Here is a 24,574-nt window from a genome sequence, read left to right on the forward strand (position 1 = left end):
AAGGGGTGACAGAAAGTGTGTGATCTTTCTGGGTTTGTACTATAGTTGATATTGAGTTGGAAAAGGAGAGTACATTTGAGAGGGTTGTTCTTTGTATGTCTTGCTTGTAAAACTCTATCAATATAAGGACCACATTGTACTCGTATGAGCCGGTCACTAAAGACTAACCATCGACTTTGATACCACTTGTTAGGTTTTATCAACTCTCTACCCAAAATCTTAAGACAATGTGTTAATGGGTCTTCACCTTTATATAGTGCTTCACTTTTTTCATTTCTACCCAATGTAGAACTTAGACTCACACTTGGATTCCTAACAATTTTGACCTATTGGAGATCATTAAGAAGATTGGAAGTGAAGCATGTAAATTGTTGTTACTAAAGACTACAAAAGTACATTTGATGTTTCATATATCAACAATATTTCCCTCTAGCATTGACAACTAATGAATTTGGTCAAGTAATGTGCACATATAAAATTAAGGATATGCAGGTCACCAACAGAAATGGTAAAGAAATTTTGAAAGTCTTGGTACAAGGGAATTCATTGTTAGAAACTGATAATTCGTGGGAGTAGATTGAAAAGATGAAAAGAGCTTATCCGTAATTGAACATTGAGGACAAGGTTTCTCCATAAAGGGGAGTAATGTAACAAACAAAACGGTTGATGTTATTATAGAAGGAGAGTTAGTTGAAGGTAGTGGCCACGTGTGCAAAGAAGAAAATAAAAGTAGACCGTGTAAGAGCACTCATGCCAAGAAAGAGAGTGTGTGACTAAGTGATAGAAAATTACCATTGTGTGGTTTGGAATTTCCTTAATTTGATTTTATCTGAAACATTATCCCTTTGAGATTCAATTTTCTTTCCTGACCTCTCTTTTCTTTACCTCATCACATATCTTGTTTAACAATTATAATAAATCTTTCATGAGGTTATGTCCCCTTCTAGTTTAGTAGGATATTTCATCATCCTTTGCGTTTCTTATCCTATTCTTTGAGTTGTTTGATGGACATAACTCTAGTTGAGTGCTAAATAAACTTTGGCTTAATACTTATTTTGTTCCCTCAAATCGTGACGTTTGTTCAGAGTGGTCCTACCTTTTAAAAAAAGTTTAAAAATGTCATAATTGTGTAAAAATGGTTGAATTTAGTCCTTTTGGCTGGCGGCATTAAAAACTTTAACGGTGTAGTTGCCCCCTGGCCAAAACTGAATGACATGTCCAGTTAGTGATTGTGTGGCACGTTGAGGTTAATTAACTTGGAAACGTGTGTGGAAAGGGTTAAGGTTCGTGCAAAGCGCCACCACAGGGCCACCATGCCGCCATTAGCGCCACCACAGGTTCATCTTCTCAAGCAATCAAACCTTCATAGCCACCACGCCATCAACCTCCATGCGCAAACATCCCACCATCTTCATTTCCAAATTGCGAACAACCATCGTCCTTCACTACGCACCTTCAGTAGCCATGGTGACCTGCACAAAATCAGAAACGTGTGAAACCCTAAATCATGTCTCACCTCCACCACAACAATGCTCCTTCAGTCGCGACGGTGCCTTCAGAAAAATCCCAAACCAGAATCGCGATTCACCCCTTCGAACCCTAATTGTGAGTTCCTTCTCCTTTGATTCAAAACCTACATCAAAAATCAAAAAAGCCCAGAAACTAAATCGCCTAATTCGAACCTCCACGACCAACATTCAAAAACCCTAACCTAAATAGCGCCACAACAGCGAGTTCATCTCCTCCATCACCTTCGCGCACCGCAAGCACTTCTCCTCCATCTTCACAAAGGAGGAACCACAACATAGAAATCCTCTCTAATCACGCCACCATGAGCTCCTTCGTGCAATGGAAGAACTAGTAGCCGCTGTAGATGAGGGTCAAAAACCCTGGTTCGAGAAGGAGAAACTATTTTTCGCGAACCCTAATTTGGGTAGGAAGGGAATTGCTACATGGCAGTCCCTTATTGGCTGAGCTTGTCACGCAATCACTAACTGGACAAGTCATTCAATTTTAGCCAGAGAGACAGCTACACCGTCATAGTTTTTAACACCAACAGTCAAAAGGACTAACTTGAACCATTTTTACACAAATTGAGACATTTTTAAACTTTTTTTTAAAAGATAAAACTACTTTGAACAAACTTCACAATTCAAATAGACCAAAATAGGTATTAAAGGTTAAACTTTAGAGTGCTATTGTTCTATTTCTCGTATTACTATTACATTGTTTAGATTATGTAATTTTGAGTTTGAACCATTGCACTAGACGAAGTTGTACCTTACCAATCAGGGTCAATCTCTAAATGTAGGTGAATACATATTCTGCATGATCACATCTAAAGAATCAAGCATGCATTTTAATCTCTATAGAAGAAGTTATTAAAAATTTTAAAAAGTTGAATATAATAATTCATTTTACTTTAGTTTTTTCTCTGAAATTTATGCAAACAGTGTTCAAGTGAAACTCTGAAGTAGTTACACAAATGGTTCCCCAAGCAACCAAAGCGAGGCTTTGCCAGGTTGCATTCATTAAATGAACGTTGTACCAAAGTAGGGTACGATATAATACAGGCAGAGGGAAGCTTTCTCTAAACTACATACATTGGCATACTGTCATTATTGTCCAATTGATTAAGAACTCCTGGCACACTAATTCAAAAGCATAACCAAGCCAAAAAATCTTGGCTCCTAGGAAAGCTAGTAAATCTGATCATAGTGCCTGAGCAACACTTTTAAATTCATTCAAGCAAGATTGGAGCATCTTCTGACGCTTCATGAGAGACTCTCGTTCACTTTGTAGCACATCTATGGCCCCAGGGGCTACAAACATGTCCATGAATTTCTCATCGTTTACAGCAAATAAATCCAACCCAAGAGCCACGAATATCCGATCTCGGCTGCACAAGGTAAGCATAACAAATAAGGTATTATTGTCGCATAGAAAATGAAAGTTTAATGTACAAGGTATGAGGAATTTTTAGACAGATTTATTATGTCATGTAATTGCACAAGTGTACGGGAACTTAAAATAATTCAAGGTTCAAACTATACCCTGTAATCCTTTTAAAAGTTTTAGTCCTTACATAATTTTTTATAGCAGTTTACGTCACTAGAAAACTAGTTTAAGTTGATATACAGAATGATTTCAAACAAGACAGAAGCTTACCAAGGGGTTAGAAATCCAGAATTTAATGTTGATGTCACGCCTCTCTCAACAAGAACTTCACGAATACGAGCAAAATGTTGAGCAGCTGATATACAGATATCCGAGTAAGCTGAACTTGATCTCTCTCCATTTCCAAATAAAACGCCACCATTTTGCAGCGCAACGTAGTCAGAATTTTTGTAATTCCCTCCCATTCTGGACGCTCTCTTTCTTGGTCCCACGTCATTGCAAATTCCAAGCTCCTTTTTAACCACCCCACATGCTGCATCACCTGGTTGATCAGGAGATGGGGTCTCAGGAATAGTTATGTGACTTTCTCTGAACGCATCTCTAGTTTCTGCTGCTTTACCTGGTGGGGTTTCTTGTGCATTGTTTTCTGGAGGTATATTTTCCTGATCCCTCCTTGTATCGTGAGAAGCTGAACCAGTATCACTTAGCTCAAGGAAAAACGAAGAGGCTGAAGCCTGGCTGAATTTGTTATAAGAGGGTGCATAGTCATTGAAGTAGCAGACCTGTGAGTATGGACTAGTAGCTGAATCAAGGTGGTGCCTTACAAGCTGCTTGCAATGCTTGGCAAGATTCCCTATGAAGCGATTGTAAGCACATCTTAAAGCAGCATGGAAACCTACATAGCCATCCATGTTTCCCCCTTTAATCTCACCTTCACGGAACATAAGAACCAGTCAGTGTCAGATTTTCTAATGAGTTACAGGGAAGCATAAACACAAAATCTAGAAGATAAAACTGAACAAGATCATTCTCAAAATAGACAAGAGATAATAAAAATAATTCCATGAAATTGTCATAAAATGCAAATGAATTATTACCATAGGAACATAGTGAAAGAAGATAGCATAATACTTTTTTATTGTTGTATCATTTCAGTTCTCGGAGGAAAAGAAAATTTTCAACTGCTAATCCCATGAAATTGACATAACATGAAAATGAATTATTAACCATAGGAAGATAGTGAAAAAGAAGATAGCATAACACTCTTTAATTGTTGTATCATTTCAGTTCTCGAAGGACAAGAAATATTCTACCTAAACAGATTAAATTAGCGTTTCAATTCCTCCCAATGGCATTTTATAAGAATCATTAGCTGAAGAAATCATACCCTCTCAGGGGAACGTGTTAGAAACCGATATCTTACTACAAATCTTAATGAGTTTATGCCTAATCAATATCACAAAACTTGCTTGTAAAGAAAGAATTGAAATGCACTTATACATTATAATTTGAACTTATTCCTACAGGATATGGGACTTCCAACAAGAAAGAATATAGAATTTCACCCTTAATACACTGTCTAACCTGCAGAACTTCAAGGCCCTCCCAACCAGAGGCCTATATTCTCTCACAGTTGACAAGATGACATCCCTTCTTTATTTATATATGGATGGTCTACCAACACAAACCCAACTTTATATTGGACCTAATGAATTGCAGTCCCATTAAATAACCCGTTGCATTTCTTAGACTAAAATAGCTAACTATCGAAGAATGACATGATGCCATGATTTAGAACAGGAAAAGGAACAGCTATATAAGAAAGTTATAACATTTAAGTAATGAAGACAGAACCTAATAACTAAGGCTCTTCACTTACATTCTAAATCTTGAATACGGTTTCTTTCTAAAGCCAAATCAAATAAACTTCCCAAGACAAAAGCAAGTCGGTCACAAGCAGTGTCAAGAAGAGGAGCAAGCCATGATTTAGCAGCCGCTCGAGCAATCTCTGCGGCAGCCTCTGTTCTTGCTCTTCCCCCACCTCGACCAGCGTGGGCGAGTAATATATTTGCAACCTGTTATAAAAGTTACCTAAGAATTCGAAGTTGAAAATTGAATGATAAAGCCAGATATTCCGCACACGTTTATGAAAAGTAAATCACCTTCTCCCTTGACACTGAGGGGCATTCTATGGAATAAGCTGCACAGCGAAATTCATGCATCACCCTCTCAAATGCAGCTCCTCCATAAAGACGAAGAGTAGCATTGGGAGGATTTACAGAGGCAATGACACCAGGCCAAACCCCAATACCACTTTGTGACCTCTCTTCTACTGTTGTTTTCCCCCACTGCTCAGGGGAAGGATCTGCAGCACCATCGATCAATGCACCCTGGACAAGTGCAAAAGAAATGGTTATTAACTTCAAATAAACGTCCGTAATCCTTGAAACCATTTTCTAACAAATTGCTTAATATTGCAGGTCATTTGTGTGCAAAGAAGCTACATGCCTATAGTTTACTTTAAACCAGTGTCCAAAGTTAAAGGTTGTAATGCAATATAAACCATTATTCATACGTTCCATCAGAAGAAAACAAATGAAAACGCGAAGAAACTTGTTACGCCATCAATGAAGAAAAGTTTCAAATAGATAAGTGCTATCACAAAAAAAGAAAAGGTCCAATACTAATTGTTAATTTAGTTCATCAACATAAGTTCATGCCTAGCTAAACTATTAGACATAATCATTACCCACCACATGGTTGCTGATAGAAGCCACATGCATCATTGCAAATTTCCTGAGATGGGAAACATCTGAGGTGGCCTGTATTTTCGAATCCATTCTAGCAAGTTCAGAAGTCACTTCACTGCAGCGTTGTTCTAGCAAAGCAAGCGTTGCTGGGGCGGCTTCTTTGTATTTCTTCTGAAGCTCCGACTCCAAATAATCTCTCAAACGGCCAAAGCCAATATAGGATTTGAATTTTTCTTCATCGAAACCTCCCTTTACACCCTCACGCAGATGACGAACAACCTCTGAGTCCACCTGAGAAATCTGCCTCCGGAACTCATCGTTTGAAACACTACCCCTATCCTTTGGAAGTGCCACAAAAAAGGGGTGAGTGCTATCTCCAAGGTAACCACTCGCACTCAAATAGCGATCCACTTCCCACCGGTCACTAAATTCCTGCAAGCATTGGAAAGCTGATCATTAAAACCAGTCTCTAAAAATACAGCGTACTATGTAACCATTATATACATCAAACTATGGTGTGATGAAGGATGAAACATCTCAGTGGCTGCCACTACTACAACAACATCAAGTGGCCGTTACGGTTGACTGCATTCCCACAACTGCAATCACAATTAAAATCCATGCTTATGCAGCCTAATGGCAATATCATGAAAATATCATGGATGGTAAAAATATTTGCACGCGTAATAGTTCATACCTACGGCTATTTACTATATGCGGATGGCATGCAGCGAATATTTTAATACACTGATAAATAGGTCGGGTATTATATTATCATCGATTCATCCACAAAAAATAAAAGTAATAATTTAATTTATATATTATTTAATTTAATTTAAAATAAAATTTAATTTATATTTTATTAGATTAAATTTAATTAAAATTATATTTTAGTTTATATTTTATTTTATTTATATTAAATTTTATATATTCTTTTATAATTTTATTTTAAAAATTTATAAGATATATTTTGTAATATTTGCCGGTATTTTAAAATATTTGACGATTTTTTTGAAACGGTACCCATGTTGGAAAAGGATTGTGGGTGGAGAAGGATTCAGTTTACGGGTCGATCCATACTCGACTCGTTCTCATCCCTGACCATGAACCTCAAGATATATACAACGGTTGTTGATTACATAATAACAGTTTATTTTCCTTTCCTGTCATAACTTGATGAGTAGTGAGATTCATTAAGTCCCGAACCAAAGAAATACAACCAGAAAAGTCTTATCCCATTACGTGAAAACGACTACATGGATCACATTCAAAAAAATACTAAACTCTCAGGAATAACATTAAACATAAAATCTCTCTTCTAACCATTTTTGCCAACCAACAAATCAAATAGACTTGTCAAACTTTTACTGTTGCAATAAAAAGGTTTTGTCCATACCTTTAGACGATTATCAAATTTGGAGACAACAATCACTGTCCGTCTATATGTTGGGTCAATTTCGCGAATGGCATCCAACCACAATGAGGAGCACCACTCAACGCTACTTTGCTGAAGGAACAAGAGAATGCGATGAGGAGGACTAGCCAAGGACTTCACCATGGAAAGGATTTCATCGGGTGTGTTCTCTGGCTCACCCTTCTTTGCCTGCAGTGTCAGATGAGTTCTCATAAATACAATCCAGCAAGCATAAATGCCAAACCTTCAATTCTCACAGGTCAAGAATTCCAAGAACTCACCTTAAGAACAAACCCAGGTGTGTCAATAATAGTAAGGTTAGGACAATGTGCATACTCGGCTCTCATTACAATTGGCTTAGAAGAGACTGCTGCCTTGGTTTTCTTCAAAAGTGCGTCAGTTCTGGACTTTATAACGTCAGCAATCGCAGATGACAAAACTAAGGGACTTCCATACTCTTCTGAATCCTCCTCCTGTTTTTCCAATAATCGAGAATAAAACATATTGGCAAAACAAACAAAAAATTTAAATTCAAAACCAATGCTGCTCAATGGTCAAACTATGAATCAAACACCTAACCAATTTTAATTTAATCTCAACCAATCTCTGTTATGCCTTTTCAAAGAGTCAAAGATTAGAACCAATCAACCCGAACCTATCTTGGCGGCATATAAACAATACAAAATAGAAGAACCCAATTTAATTTTTTCTTCTTAGTTTTGCACTTTTAATGAAAGTAAAATCTTATCACTTTTTAATCTCGTGATCTGATTTTATTTTGATGTACATTACACATTATACAAAACTCGTGATATATTCCATTCTCTTTTGGTCACCAAAACCTACCTTTGTGAGTGTTTAGCAGACATATTTTGAAATGCAACATGCTGCAATATTTTTTTTTTAAAGTTTTATTACCAAATTGACTGATAATTGTTGAAGTTAGGAATCAAATAGGATACCTTAGATTATGCTTGGATTGATAGAATGAGAAAGAATAAAATGGAATGTATTATATCATTCTTGGAATGTATTATATCATTCATAAATTGAAAACCTGAAAGCGGCATCGGGGTTCGAGGGCGGAGGCGTCGTGAACCATCTGGAGTATGAGGGGTCTGCGAGTGCCCATCTCGACCTCGCGCACGTTGAATCGGAACCCGAGGAGCGCCTCCAAGAGCGAGCTCTTCCCGTCTGACTGGCCCCCGACCGCCACGATCTCCGGGATCGGCATCGTCTCGCTGAATGCCACAGCCGCGGCCTGTAGCCGGTTGTACGCCTCGAACCGAGACTTCGACTCCGCCTGGCTCCGCCGGCTCCTCGCCTTCGACGACGGGGTCTTCGATGGTGTCAAGGTGAGTGAGGGGGGAGTGTCAGAATCGGCGACGGTTAACGACGACATAGTGGAGACGGTGACGGTGGTGTGGAGGTGATGGGCTGGAGTGGAATGGAAAGAGCGAGGGAGAGACTTGAGTTTGAATTTGAATTTTGTGATGGGGTTAACGGATTTCTTTAAATGGGCTTGGGTTCCGAAAGACCTAAAGAAGTGGGGTTTTGCTCCCTCCACCACTTTCCCTCGACCTCTCCAATTTTCTTTAATTCTAATTCTATCTCTTGGTTAAAAATTTTCCTTTTTACTATTTTACTATTTTAATTTATTTGAAATCTAGTTTTTCTTCTTTATTTTCCCTACACCTAATCTTTCCATTTCTCCCATTTTTGTTTAACAATCCCTCTTCCCATTTTCATTTCACTTTACAACCTCAATATCACGGTTATCTTCTCTGTTTTACTTTCCCTCCTCCATTTCTTTCTTCTTCATTTTCCTTTTGGGTTTCAAAGCTTCCATTATCGTTCATTTTTGGTGTGAAGGAGTTCATTCATATCTGGTGTTGAGGAGCCCGTTCATCTGGTGTGGAGGAGCGTGGATCTTTGTTGTGGTTGTCCAGGTTGGTTCTCTGCTCACCATTTTTGTAGTTTAATTTAGGGTTTATTATTGTTTATGTGCTTTGAATCTGTGTTGGATTGTTGTGCCGCTGCTTATCGCCAAGATTGTTCGATTGTTTCTCGCCTGAACAAAACCCGCAAAAGGCCAAAGCGGATGTGAGATATCTGTTTGGCCTTCCACGGATGTCCGACTTCCGTCGACATATGTGGAATATCCGTTGAAGGCCAATCCGATATCCATATTTGTTTTGGCTCTCAGGGTGTTGTATTTTTTTTCTTTAAAATTTTAATTTTTTTTAGAATTTATATTTGAAATATATATATTTGATATATTTTTTCTTAATTTTTTTTAAACAGTAATATTTGATATATATATATATATATATATATATATATATATATATATATTTGATACATTTTTAGATTTTCTTTGACGTTTTAGATTATTATTTTAATATTTTATAAATTTTTCTATTTGTAGCTTTTAAATGAATTGATTAAGTTTGAATTAGTTACGTAATTTTTTTATATATTTAAATTATTTTTATTTGTTGAAATCAATATTATTAATTTAATTCTAGTTAATGTTAGTAAATTTGTATTTGTATTTAATTTATTTATAGTAAATTTGTATTTGTAATAATAATTAATTTAATAATAATTAAATGGAAATGTATTTAAATATTTTTTTGAATTAATTAGCTAATTGTTTATTTTATTTAATTTTTGTTGTAGTTAATAAATTAATTATTATTAGTTTAATTTATTTTGAATTGTATTTTTTTATAATTTATTAATGATATTTAAAACAATAATTATTTTAATTTTTGAAGTGAAACAATTAAATTTTTGTTAGAAATGGCAAGAACACGTGGTGCATCTTTTAGTTCTCGAAGTGAGAGTTCTCAAGGAAAGAGTTCTCGAGGAGAGAGTTCGGCGCAGAGTGAAGCTCGGAGAAGACCTACTGTTTCTTCTTGTAGAAGTCGTGCAGCTCCTATCCAAGATGACCCTATAGTTGAGGAGCGAGCCTTTGAGGAGCAGACATATGAGGCGTATGAGACTCATGGTCAGGAGGATGCATTTGAGGCCTCTGACGACGATGACGATGAGGAGGAGCATGCGAATGTTCATGACATACAGGAGGATGTCGGTGGATTTCCTCGTGGTTCACGTGATGGTTCATTGCTAATGAACTATGTTCAACATGTAGCTTATGTTATTTCACAAGGTCGAGTGAGTGCAAAAATAAAATTTATTTTATTGTTTTTTTAATAGAAATTTTATTAAATATTGATGTGTAGGATCGAGGGGACATACTGAAGTTGATCTCCCACGGAAAAAATTAAATAAGTTAGGACCATGCCACGAGGGAATTCAACACATTGTGTTGAATTCCAGTTTAATAAGTTTGATTTGTTATGATTACGTTGATAAGGGCTCACTCCTCGGATTCATAGAGAGGTGGCATTTCGAGACCAGTAGTTTCCATCTCCCTATAGGGGAGATGTCGGTTACTCTTGATGACGTCTCGACATTACTTCACCTACCCGTGATGGGACAAATGTGTGATTTAGAGGAGCTGGAGTTTGAGGAGGCTTGTACAACCCTTATGCAGCTACTCGGTGTTGATGGTGGCATAACTGGTGTTGAGATGGAGGACGCACGTGGTCCGAAAGTCTAACTCAACTGGCTTAGAGAGATATATGTTCAGAGGTGAGTCGCAACATTGGGACTATGCTGTTATAGCATATTTGTTGCATCTAGTAGGATGCACAATTTTTGCAAATAAGAGTTCCAATTCTATACGTGTGTCTTACTTATTGTTATTTAGAGACGTATCGTGTGTGGCAAATATGCTTGGGGCATTGCTGCACTCGCCCATTTGTACGAGCATCTCGGGGATGCGAGTCTCGCCTCCACGAAGCAGATGGCCCGATATTTAACTCTATTTCAAGTACAGTTTTAACTTTGACATTTATTTCATGTATTTATTTCCATGCTCGAAGATGAATGAAATTTAATTGAATAATTATTTTTTTACAATTGGATATACGAACATTTCCCTAGCATGGGAAGAAGGCGGTTGGTGACTTCTTACGATGATATAACACCACGTGCCATGAGGTGGCAGAGTGATAGGTTGTCGTTGAAGCTATCAAATTAATACTACTTTCCAAGGCAACTTCAGTATTGCCAAGTAGTATTCAAGAAAGTAGATAGGGTTAAAGTAACCTTGAGTCGTCTCCCAACGAACACAGAATTACCTTTTAATATTTGAATCTTATGAATGCAATGCAATGTTCAAGAATAAAAATGATGTTTCAAGAAGGTTTAAAAAACAAATAAGAAACTTAAAAACGATTATAATGAAATAGGCTAATTCCACTGCTTTTCCAAGATAGATTCATCATTGGTTATTCACATATAATTGTTCAATTGACTATTATTTAAGTTTCAAATTAACAAATTACATTCTTAATTAATTTGAGGGCGATCATGCACTTAACCAAAGTAAATTCTCAATCAAATGCAAAACCTTTCTAGATTATTCACAATGAATTCAACCAAAGTACATTCTCAATCAAATTCTATTGTGTTTAATCATGTCTATTCTTAAATCGCCTAACCAAATTAAAAACTAATCAATCAAAGTAAATTCTCAATTGATTATAGTTGAAATTATTACTACCAATCAAAGTACATTCTCAATTGATAGTAAAAACCATTTAATCATATGAAAGTTCCAAAATTAAATCAAAGTATATTCTCAATTAAACCTAGAAACCCTAAAACTCATATAATGTAGATTCAAACACATTATGATGCAAAAATCTTTGCTTTTAATTTGATAGAGAGATGAAAGACATAGAAAGAGAACAACTTAAATCAATAATCAAAATAAACAATTGCATTAACTCAATCTAACATCAGAATCCATAATGGAATTACAGCAGAATAGCCCTAGATGCTTAGCTCTCCATGAATGGAGTTGAATACAAGATGAAATAAGAGAGAGAAGTGGTGAATGAATGAATGAAGTTCAGTACCTTTTCTGCCTCCCCTGGGTCTCTTTATATAGGGCTTGATTGGGCTTGGACTCTAAATATTCAGTTGACAGAATCTTTTATCTTATATCTTCCAAATAACTAAAAGATTTAGATAATTATAACATTATTTGGAAGATATTTTTTGTTGATATTCCTAAATTAAATTAATTCAACAACTGAATTTTATCTTTTAGCTTTTCTGAATTTCCAAAATTGCACAAATGTCCTAAAATTTCCCCTATCTGTGCTTTAGCCCCTTCAGCATTCTCCAAAATTGCACAAAGGCCTCTGTTTGACCAGCTTTGACCAGAGGAAACTTGTTGACTGACTTTGACTGAGGGGGAGACGCGGCCAATGAGGTGCTTCCTCGTGTCCGCTCCCTTTCCACCCAAAATTAGGGTTCTGCAGATTGGGGAAAATTGTTCCTGCTTCCACGCCGCAAAAGGGAGATGGTGCACAAATTAACTCACGCAACAGCCTTCGCGGTGGTGATAATGCTTCTGTCTCTGGGTTTTCTGAATGCAGGTTTGGCTTTGATGCAGGTTCCCATGGTGCTACGGTGATGGTGGATGGAGGTTTGAAATCGCCTCTGTTTGATGGAAGTGCGATGGTGGTCGAGATGCGAAACTATGGTGGTGTTGTGGAGATGGAACTCGCGAGATGATGGTGCCACTTGAAGATTCTTGCGACGTAGCGTAGGTGAAAATTGGCGGTGGTGATTAACGGCGTCATGGAGTTGGCAGCATAAGGAGTTTCTGGACGTTCATGGTGGTCGGTGAGAGTTGTGGTGATGACTGCCAGCGAGGCTCTGCAACGACGTGTTGATGGTGGTATCGCGGTGGCCATGGAGGTCGCGCTTTTTTGTTTTGATGACGGTCCTTGCGGCGGCGGCTCGACGAGGAAGATGATGGTGGCCGTGTGTGATGGACGGTGGCGCAGCAAGGTGGTGTGCAGCATGCGGTGGCTGCCATGGAGGATAGCGGCGTGGTGCGCGACGGTGATGGTGATTGGTTGTGGAAGAAGGTGGCGGTGCGACGGCGGCTGTGCATGACCTAGGGTTTGGATTTGGGAATTAGGGTTTCTGGGAGAAGATGATGATGTGGTAGAGGGGAATGATGTGGCAACATGTGGTTGGTCTATTTGGTGTGCAAAGGATTAATGACGTGGCAACTTCTTAATGGTTAGATCTGTGTGTAGAGGATTTGGACACGTGGCAGAATCTGGTGGAATTTGGCTTAGGAGGGGTAGGAACAGGAAACTTAGGGGTTGCAGGACAAAAGGCTTAGTGTATGAGCTTGGTTGTTGGCCTGTTTCAGAAATAGGAGTGTATGTAGGGATTTTAGGAGGTGCAAGGGTAAAGACTGCCTGTTTTGCCCATATGTACATTATTTATCAAATAAAATCTGATTTTGAGCCTTAATTTGCAATTTGGACCAATAAAGTTTTAATTCCAGCTGCACAAATAAACATTAGAACATCCAAGAATAATTTATGCGCTAAAACTCACTTTTTACGTCTCTTTAATTCTCAAACCCAATAATTCCAATTATCAAAGATCCACTTTAAATCAACCATTTAAGCACAAATATCCCATCAAAAATTTGAATTTTAAAGCATAAATGTGGGCATAAATATGCACTCAGGTAACAGAGCCCTAGTAGAGTTCCACTCTCGTGGAGATTCGGTCACAGTTGGATGCACTGACATACAGTGGAGTTGTATGGCATCCGTATGAGGGGCATTGGGGCATTCGACCATTCTTCAGCATCTGTATGTATTCTGGATGGATTCGGATTGGTGACACCCTTTTCCGTCATTTGCTTGAGCGTGTGTTGAGGCAATTTGGGTTTCAGCAAGACATTCCATGATCACCCACTACGGTTCCAGATGCAGATATTGTGGCCATTGATCATGTTTGGTTGCACTTTAGAGCTCACGTTGTGAGTAATGTCAGACATGCAGCATCCCCTTCTCATTGTGTCGATGGGTACATTAGCGGTTCAAGAGGGTTTCGCATCCTTATATTATTGTTGTTATAGATGACACGCGACTGGCACTTGCACCTAGACAACACCCTGATGTTCCACAGGAGGCGCGACCCCATCGTAGACCGTCTCCACCTTCATCATCTGGCGCCCTGGTATGTTATTTTTCATTGCTTATATTATTAAATTTTCTTCACCTTGTTTATTTAATTGTTTGATATAATTATAATGCATGCTAGATTTAGGCGAATGGCGAGAATGTTGCAGTCCTTGATATCGTGTCGTCATGTGACCGAGGGTATTGTTGCACATCAGGTGTCAGTGGACCTGCTTCAATTGCTAATGAGGGGATCGACGAATATTCCCCAACTATTAGAGGGTAGAGGCATGTGCGTGGTAGACGGTCGACGTCTAATTGATAAGACTTTGTATTTCATTTTTTTATTACGTATTACATGACTTTATATTTCCTTTTTCTCATTATGTATTATTTGACTTTATATTTCCTTTGTATTTGTATTAGAAATTTATAATTTCTTAAAATTTTAATGTTTTCATTTTGAGTTACATGTTCTTTTATATTGGTTATATAGATGATCAAATATTTATATGTTTAAGTGGAAAAAAAATAAGTACTTAATTAACAACAACTAATATAAATATCACGAATACTGATAATATAAATATCTTCATATATAAATAAATAATACATAAATATCACGAATACTAATAATATAAATATCACGAATACTAAGAATAAGTACTTAAATAAAAAAAAATAATAGGGTATTTTTACATCTTCATACGTAATATAAATATCACGAATCACCTAAGTCAACATAGGATGTTGTTACACCCATCAACTGTGTAAATGCTTGCATCCTACTAGTATAAATAGATGATCATGCTCGTGCCTCAGGATAACAGTAGGTTGAGGACATGATATTCACCATGGGCAATGGATAACCTTCTTGTAGCTTAACCTGCATTATACAAATTACAATAATTAATTGAGTGATAAGTAATTTTAAAATGAAATCATAAAGAAATACATTTACCTGCACAAAATGACATCCATGAACATGTCCTATACAAATTAAGCGATGTTGAGTTATATTAGAAGGTGGTGCGGAACGTAGTGGGAAAATAGTATAATTTTGAGAGTATGACATACACACTAAAATAACGTTATATCGGTTAGCAATTGTATAACCAATGTCTTGTAATGTCATCCACTTGTTCCTTTTAGCATGTTATGAATAAAACAAGTTGTTAGAAAAAATAAATGTAATAAATAAAATACATAAAACGGGAACACTTACCGCTGACAGTGACTGAACCAACAAAGAGTTCCTCAGTTCTTCTAGTCCATCAAAGCCTCCTACTAGGCTTGCGTATTCATCACACCATTCACTAAGTTCTTTGTACAACTCATTCCTGATAACGGGCCATGAATCTTCTCTGAGTCCCAACAACGCAACAATGCATCTATATCCACAGTGACCATCAACCACAACATCAACAACGTCCACAATGAAATGGTGAGTAGTAGAATGAAACTGGTCTATCATTGGCACTCTCCTTTTCTTTACTGCTTTTGGCTTTGATTGTAATTTACTTCTCACAGATGAAGATTCTATGGTTGAATGAAAGGCGTCCACATGCTCAAAATATGATGGATCCCGCGTAGTAGACCTTTCTCTTCGTTGAACTTTACTTTTTTGTGCACCCTTTCTCTTGACTTTATATAATGGAGAGACCATTGATGTCAATGTAGGACAAACAATGTCAAGTAACTTCTGCTTGATGGTGACTTTACCGCCAATGTCAACCTCATTGAATCGTTCTTCTACTTTTTTCAACTCATCTTTAATGGATAACTGGGGCTCGGTTTCATTTAATTCAACATTTGAGAATTGCAATCTTCGCCACATGATATGAAATTCACCCACAGGGATCATCCTAGGATCATACCGTGCTAATTCACATGCACAGGGGACACCAAATGTACGTCTCAATACGCATCCACACTTTAAGGAGTTCAATCCTATCTGCTACATTATTTCCAATTCCTTAGCAATGAGATCCAATGCATATCGAGAGACATGCACAATAAGTTTTCTATATCTGTAGCCTTTAAAATGGTCACTCGTGAGCAACAGACTACTTTCAAATGATGCTTTAATCTTGTTGTGTTGTAGGATAACGATGTTATGAATATTATCCCAACAAGAACACAAATCACCCATACTATTGCCCAGAACTTTCTTCAGTCTCCAATGAGCACATTTAGCCTTGAAACAAAAAAAAGACCATCAACAAGTGCAAATAAATATTTATCTACAAAACAAATAAATAAAATATCATTACAACATACCTATTTGTGGTTATGTTCCCTAAATTCATTACTCCGTTCGTCCAGAACTTTACAAAGTATGTACAGTACAAAATAATCCAAGTCTGATTCACATATTCAAAAAACAAAGACCATGAATTGCTCGCGTATTGAAGACCATTCACATACTCAGCAAACAAGCTTTCATAAGCACAATCCATCATATTTTCCCATGCATCCATCAACACATCCCAAACCTCAGTAGAATGAACTAACATTTTGCATTTAGCTTTAACATTTTTAAGGATGTGGAAGTGACATAACATCTGATATGACTTAGGAAATACATTTGCAATGACATTCATCAAAGCCAAGTCTCGGTCAATGACAATGACTTTAGGACCAGCAATAGATGTTAAAAATAAACCTTTCAACTTTTCCAAAGCCCATGTGAAATTACTCTGCCTTTTAGTAGACAAGAAAGCAAATGAGGTTGAGAAGGTTAACCATGTAGACGTCATACCCACAATCTCAAGCAACAGAAGTCTATATCTATTTGTTTTATATGTGGAATCCATCAAAAATACAACATTAAATGAGTTTAACAATTTGACTGCATCAAGATGTGTCCAAAACAGGTCCGTAACAACCTCTGAATCATCAACATGCCTACTCTAGTGAATGTACTTATCCCGATCCAACAACATCATAAGTTGTTGTAGTTTAGTTCTGGACCCTCTTAATGATCGTTTATACGCTTGCCTTGCGTTTTAGATTTGTTTAATCTATGTAACATTTCGATCATTATTTTGTTTGAGTGTTAATAAAATATTTACAGGTGTAACTTTACTCTTTATCATATCAACCAGTAATGACTGCTCACTCATATTTAACCTGCCAGCATAAGGGTGACCAACTAAAGTTTCAGCCAACTCATGGTTGTGATGTCCATACATCACCTTCAACACCCATCCGGCCCCATCTGAACATGGTTTACCCTTTAATCTAAACGGACACTCACATTTACGAGTGTCGTATACACTAGCCACCGCATCGGCTTTGTATTTCCGATATTTCCCCCTCTTTCACATCCAAGTATGACGAACGTTTTTCTTCTCCATACACTAGTAGCTATGTCATATCTTACTATTACCACAAAAAATCCTAAATCATAAGTCATCCCTCTTACCCATTGAATTAAGTGTTCCTGTGAACGAAATATTTCATTTGTGGTAAATTTATTTGTTAAATCTCCCTCTACAACTTCGCTAATTAATGAAGAGAAATCGGATTTCAAATTACAACCAATTTGAGAATCCATATGAAGATATTCATCCATTGTAAATAGTAATCACCTATAAAATTATAACGAACCTTATTAACATAATTAATAATTAATCAAACAAATATAAAAATATTAATATAATTAAATTATATATTTCATATAAATAAAGTAATAAGTAATTTTTTATATAATTATAAAATTGTTAAACAATTAAAGAATACAAAAATCATATATAAAAAATATATATTTTACAAAAACATTAAATTTAAAAACTAATTATATATAATGTGCAAAATACAAAAATATAAATATAAACTAATATAAATATACATTATTAATATACATCAAAAATATATTCAAAAATAATAAATCACAACATTTAAATTAAATTATTAAAATATCTCCAAAATTAATATAAAAGAATAAACTAATAAAACAAAACCTAAAATAAAAATGTAAACTTTAAACGGATGCTGACATCCGCTAAAGGATGCTCATCTCCGATTATACTTTACATTTCTATTTTAGGGTTTATTCTAGGATTAATTACGCACCTGGAGGAAGCACCACTAGACGCACCAGCACACCACTAAGACTAACATCGCTTGATCAATTCTTTCCACCATCATCAACCTTTGCAACCTCTCACTAAGTATACCACCGAATGAAACTACACTGCATTCTCACAGCGAAACAAAGAGAGGAAGAAGTCCAACGTTAAGAAAAGCTTCTTGCTCGTAAATTCATGTAGGGGATTAGTAATAGGTCATTAGTGAAATGAATTGGGAGTGGGTAAAAATTCAAAAATATTAATCCTAAAAATAAAATTTTACTGAAGAGCAAAATAGTAAAGGGGAGGTGGAGGGAGCAACACCCAAAGAAGTATCATTACTCTTTTTAGTAATTTATTAAGAAAATAATACGTCACAAATAGGCCTTTTTATTTCTTCTCCCTATATCTACCTTTTCTTTTGTGAAATTTTTTTTATTAAATTATAAAATATATATAATAATTCAAAAAATATAAACATATTATAAATATTTTTTTGTAAATAAAACTAAAATAAATAATTTTATATTTTCTTATTTTTTTATCATGAATAATTATTTGAATTTAAAATAGTAATTACTAAAGAGGTAAAATTGAAAGATAATTTTTGAAGGATTATTTAAACTTAAAAATAAGTAAAAATTAGATGAAAAAAATATTATTTATTTACGATTACGAAATAATTATTGAAAGGATAAAGTGAATTTAATAATAAACTTCCATCTATATAATATATATATATATATATATATATATATATATATTTGTATTTGTGTGTAAAAATTCTTAAAACATTTTTATATGGTAACACCAATACTTTTTATTTGTATTTTGGTCATTTTTTTTTTGTTTTCATTTTCTTTAAACACTTTTGTTCGACAAGTGTTTTTTTTCTGGTTTTTTAAATTCATTATTTTCTTTATGCACTTCAATTATATTGTCTTTGTGAAAAAAATAGTTTTAATTAAATCTCAAGGTTTTTCTTCATTTTATTTTGAGTGTACATGCCTCTAGAACATATGCAATATCATCTATTCACGTATAACACATTGTACGATCATCGCCAATAATTTTATTCACAAACACAAACACAAACACAAACATGTATGGGGTAAGATACTGATAAAACAATCATAACAACAAGATACATACATACTGATTATATCAACCATAATCAAACACATAATAAGATACATACATTTTGATTATATCAACCATAATCAAACACCTCATACATAATAGTAATAATAATAGGATTCCTAATCCTCTGACATAAACAATTCAATCATACTGAAATACTCGATCCTTGAACTTCGATTATCGATCATTGATCTCTTACCCTTGATGTCATCACTAACATCTCATACATAGACCCTTGGTCTATCCACGCTTTAGCATTCATGCTAACTATTTACTATAACCATTATATTAACACGAGTTAAATATGTTTTTAGTCCCTTAACTATCACGCGATTTTGGGTTTAGTCCCTACTCGAAAGTTTTGTTCATTTTAGTCCTCGTAGTTTTGAAACTGTTATAAATAGTCCCTAATTTTGGATGGCGTTAACTTTTGTTTGATGTGGTTAACGGCCAGCCCACGTTTGAGGCCAGGTATGAGTTTATTCTCTGCCACGTTTTCTTTTCTTTATATTCATGAGATTAAGTCATTGGCACGTGAGGTTTATAAAATCATATTAGCAATTAGGGTTCATAACTTACTTTTTTTCAATTGGGGAAAAGTAGGTTTACTTCAACCATTGTATTGGAACCATTGTTTACGAAACACACTCGAGGGATTCAATATGGTATTGTCTTCAATAAACTGATGGCAATTTTAAGAACCTAGAAAATGTTTGAGGCGAAATATAAGAACTTGCAGAAGTTTCAGATCCGGGGATGGGAAAAGAATAAATTTTCTAGGAAAAGAAATAGAGAAAGAAAGAAGAAAGAAAGAGTATGAATAAGTTGATGTTTTGGGTGGGGTTTTGAATTTTGTAGGAAATTACGATAGTGGTTATCTTGGCATGGTCTGAGAAAGACAACGCTGTTTTTTTCAGACAAGGCTTAAACAGTAATTGACGAAGATGTTGTGTGTCTTTGTGTGTTGTTTTGGCTTTGACTTTATGGGTGGAACAGTGCGTCTGATTCCAGTTTACTCCTTGAAGACAACAACATATTGAATATTATTTCTAAAATGAAAAAAATCAATAAAAAGGAACCTGGCACCAGACGTGGGCTCACCATTAGCCACGTCAAACAAAAGTTAACGCCATCTAATATTATGGACTATTTATAATAGTTTCAAAACTACAATGACTAAAATGAACAAAACTTTCGAATATGGACTAAACCCAAAATAGCGTGATAGTCAAGGGACTAAAAACATATTTAACCCTATTAACACTACTATCAACATAACATAACCTAGAGCATCTCAAGTACCATGATCATCATCATAGATACACTACCATCATGACTATCCCAATCATGAACAACACCATGAGCATCATTGTACCATAATATCATAATGGAAATAGTTAGTCTCACTCATGTACCTTACCTTACTGACTATAGCTGCTCCTACAACCCATATGTAGCCTCCCCTATAGGACATTTGTAGTCTTCCCTATAGACTATCTTCCCAATGCACACAAGGCAAAAGGAAGAACATATCCACAGATAAAACCAAGATTTATGAGGTACAGTAAGTAGACTTATCCTCCACTTTCATGATCATCAATCACATACTCAAGTACATCCCAACACTCACTCATGCTCCACTCTCAACACAAATCAAACTGACCTTAAACATAACCATTAACTTCAATTTCTTATTATCATCACGTTTCATAGCTCCTCAAGCTTGGTTCATGTCCATTCTTCATCAAATTCACCATTTTTCACTAAAATGCATTGTGATAATTGATTACCAAGCAGGAAGATAATCGATTATCATCCCAGATAATCGATTATCATCCCAGATAATTGATTATTCCCGAAATCACACTTAAAACCAACACGTAGATAGTCGATTATAACTAATGATAATCAATTATTGCCGAATAAAAAATCATCCTAGACAAGATTCAACCATTCAAACATATATACATCAACCCTAGATCACGTGGAAACATAGTTAACACATCATGCATGCATTCGAGTATCACATACCCATGTAAACATACTCAAACACATATAATACATCACTTGAATCATCTAGATCCAATCATTGACATGTCATACCCCCAATAATAGGGTACAAAAGAGTCTCCGATAAAAACACCAATTAGGATTTTCAATCAGTCAAACTAACTAAACATAATGCTTACAAATGAGAACCAAGAAGATGAAAGTTCTCCAAAATTGAGTTGCTGATGTGAGGTTTTTTTCTCCCAAACTAGACCACTAATTGACGATCCAAAGGGTCAGAATGAAGAATCATACTTCTAGAACCCACTGTCCAAAAATCAGCCCGATCCAACGGTGAACGATTTTACAACAACGAAAACACCAGTGCAGATTTTATGTTATCCGGGAATGACTTCAACTCTTCCTTTAGCTATTTTCTCCCAAACTAGACATCTGCTTAACCATCCGAACAGTCAAAATGAAGAACCGTATGTCAGGAACCGAATATCTAAAAGTCAGCCCGATCGAACGGGAAACGATTTCACAACAACGAAAACACTAGTTCAAGTTTTATGTTATGTGGGAATGACTTCTTCTCTTCTTTTAGCTTTTTATCCCAAACTAGACATTCGCTTGACGATCCGAATGGTCAGAATGAAGAACCATATGTCTTGAACCCACTGTCTAAAACTCAGCCCGATCCAACGGTGAACGACTTCACAATGATGAAAACACCAATGCAGGTTTTATGTTATGCGGGAATGACTTCTTGTCTTCCTTTCTCTTTCACTTGGCTTTTCCCTCTCTTAAAATGAATCTAATATGCCCTACTAATCTAACCCATCTCCACTAAAACAATGTGAGACATAATGGTCCACATTATTTGGCTTATGCTCTACGTAGGAAGAGAGCGCAATAACGAAACCCTTACAACATATATTTGAATGGAAACCCCCAAGCATCATACTTTTGTTCTCCCTTAACATCAAACCTTTTCTTGGAATAACCCAAAAAAACATACATAATCATTCATAGGGAAAACCCAACACAAATATTACATAAACCCTATGCCCATGCATACACAAATATTTGCCCAACAACAACATACAACCATAATCATAATCATAAGAACATATATGAAACAAGGATTATTAATCAAAATAACCAATAACACATATCACATACAAGAATGAACAAACAAATGTAAGTTTCCTCATACCTTGACCAATCCTAAGGCTTTATCTATACTTCCAAAACACCACCAATCTTCCTTTGCACTAAGGGTTTTTAGTTATTCTTTCTTTTTTCTTCCAAACGTTTATTTTCTATGCTTTTATCCTTGATTTTGAGTTTTTAGGGTTTCTAAACACCATCCGCCCTTTCTCTATATCGTAATATTTATAATCAACTCCACTATATCTTTAATATTTTATCTTTTTATTATAATATATATTTTTAAAACCAACTCTACCAAAAACCTTAATTCCCTTCTATCTCATGTTTTCTATCCTTTTTATTTTAATTCAAACTCTTGTACTTTCTACAACCCCCTTATTTAATTTCAACACCAATTAAATAAAGATAAAAACCTATTTTTCCTTTAGGCATAAATGTAAATAAAATAAAATAAATAACATAACAATTATGTTGTAACACAAATATACACTCAAGAACATTAATTTCCAAACAAAAACTCAAAGTCTCAAAACTACTTTATTTTGAAGACCCTTATTTTTTCGGATCTTACATTCACCCCTCCTCAAAAGAATTTTCGTCCACAAAAATTGCAGTCATCTGAAAACATAAATATTGCTAAATTTCATAAACTACCCCAAAATTACATAAACTTTTAAGCACAAAATTTTCATAATACAATAACAACAATAATTTTCGAACAGATAAAAGGAACATCACAACAAACTACTTAAATTATTTTACATCATACAAAACAAAACCACAATCTATTCACAACTATAAATAACAAGAAAAACTCTACGTATATTCTCATCATGCAAACAATAAGCTACAAAATTCACCATAAAACTAAATCAATTCTAGAACAATTTACATATAGATCCCCAAACCATAAACCTGCCTACTTAACAACCACCTATAATTCATAACAGTTCATTGACTTGACATCATGTACAAGTTTAGCACCTAATTACAAATTAATCGTGCTTACATTAATCATTCAAACAATATTTCATACAACCATTTGTAACCCAAGGCATACTATCATGCTCAAACTTTATTAAAATAATCCTTGACTTAAACATTCTACCATCAAAGCCTACACTCATACACTTGAATCTGTTGCAATCATATTTTTACTTCAAACTATCTTCATATTAAAAGTTGTATATAATCTTTACTGAATACATATTTTTTAAAACTATCTTCTCATTCTTATTCGTTGCTAACTATACTCCTTTCCAAATATTCTCGGTATTCAAGAGACGCAAAATCTCTTTTCCAAATCTCTTCGTGCTAACTGCATTAAATGAACGAGATTGATCAATCTCCCATGACTTACTTTTCACTCTATTTAACTCAACTCCACTCCTCACATTCTCAACATATTCTCTCAAAACCCTTCTCTCTCTCTCGCCATCATGTTCTCTCAAATATTTGTTCTCCCAAGCTCTAAATATTTCAAACCAATGAAGCCTTCTTCCAAACCTCCAAATCGTCACTGTCATCTCATCTGATCACCGAAACAAGATGAACATCATAATCCAAAATCCTTTCTTGTATTCAGCACTTACCTACCTTATGCACGTAGTTCTTTCACCTAATCTACACCCTTCACAACTTGATCCCGCCTTACCCAAAACCTTCATTTGTCTCCTTCGCCTTCTTTCTTCACCCCTTTCACCCTCCCTCTTTACCCTTAACCCTTCTTTGAACATCTAAACGCCCTTTCTACCCTTTTTGTTTTACCTTCATAACACCATTTAACTCCCTCCTCCTCCTTCACTTTCATCATCATCATTTCCTGTCAGGTTATGATGTCCTTTCTCTCATTCCCTTTTAATGTTTATCAAATAAGAGGGAGAATAGAGAAAGAGAATAAACACACTAGCATCTAGGAGCATGTACTCAAGGGGAATACACTAGAAGTTAGGATAAAATAGGATAACATAGAATCAGGGGGAGTCTCTAGATTCTTTGAAGTTCATCTTAGGAGTCCATATTTACATTCATGTAATATGTTTGTGTTTAAGTATAAAA

General features: G+C 35.5%; 1 protein-coding gene across 4 annotated transcripts; it reads right to left on the reverse strand.

Annotated features, from left to right (window-relative positions):
• Positions 1-2,489: 2,489 nt before the first annotated feature.
• On the reverse strand, positions 2,490-8,563 carry DRP5A (Dynamin related protein 5A). 4 transcript variants are annotated; one of them, XM_088099738.1, is made up of 10 exons: positions 8,120-8,563; positions 7,344-7,535; positions 7,045-7,251; positions 5,652-6,080; positions 5,061-5,288; positions 4,778-4,973; positions 3,681-3,829; positions 3,518-3,586; positions 3,169-3,439; positions 2,759-2,899 (listed from the first exon to the last, which is right to left on the reverse strand). In XM_088099738.1, the coding sequence occupies exons 1-9, from the start codon at positions 8,462-8,464 to the stop codon at positions 3,203-3,205; spliced, it is 2,052 nt and encodes a 683-aa protein (XP_087955864.1). In that variant the 5' UTR covers positions 8,465-8,563; the 3' UTR covers positions 2,759-2,899; positions 3,169-3,202. The 4 variants fall into 4 exon arrangements, with proteins under 4 accessions (XP_047156688.1, XP_087955863.1, XP_047156687.1 ...); XM_047300732.2 differs by having other exon boundaries at positions 2,490-2,899; positions 3,518-3,829; positions 8,120-8,561; XM_088099737.1 differs by having other exon boundaries at positions 2,490-2,899; positions 3,169-3,817; positions 8,120-8,561.
• Positions 8,564-24,574: the final 16,011 nt, after the last annotated feature.

This window comes from Vigna umbellata, chromosome 9 (genome assembly GCF_029865625.1).
Source record: "Vigna umbellata cultivar VRB3 chromosome 9, Vumbellata_1.0, whole genome shotgun sequence".
Classification (NCBI taxonomy): domain Eukaryota; kingdom Viridiplantae; phylum Streptophyta; class Magnoliopsida; order Fabales; family Fabaceae; genus Vigna; species Vigna umbellata.

Coding starts and splice junctions, on each gene's coding strand:
- DRP5A (XM_047300731.2), bottom strand. CDS start 8,464: ATGTCGTCGTTAACCGTCGCCGATTCTGACACTCCCCCCTCACTCACC. Junction 6,081..7,044: donor AATTTGATAATCGTCTAAAG/GTATGGACAAAA, acceptor CAATGCTTGCAG/GAATTTAGTGACCGGTGGGA. Junction 4,974..5,060: donor CCTCAGTGTCAAGGGAGAAG/GTGATTTACTTT, acceptor CTTTTATAACAG/GTTGCAAATATATTACTCGC.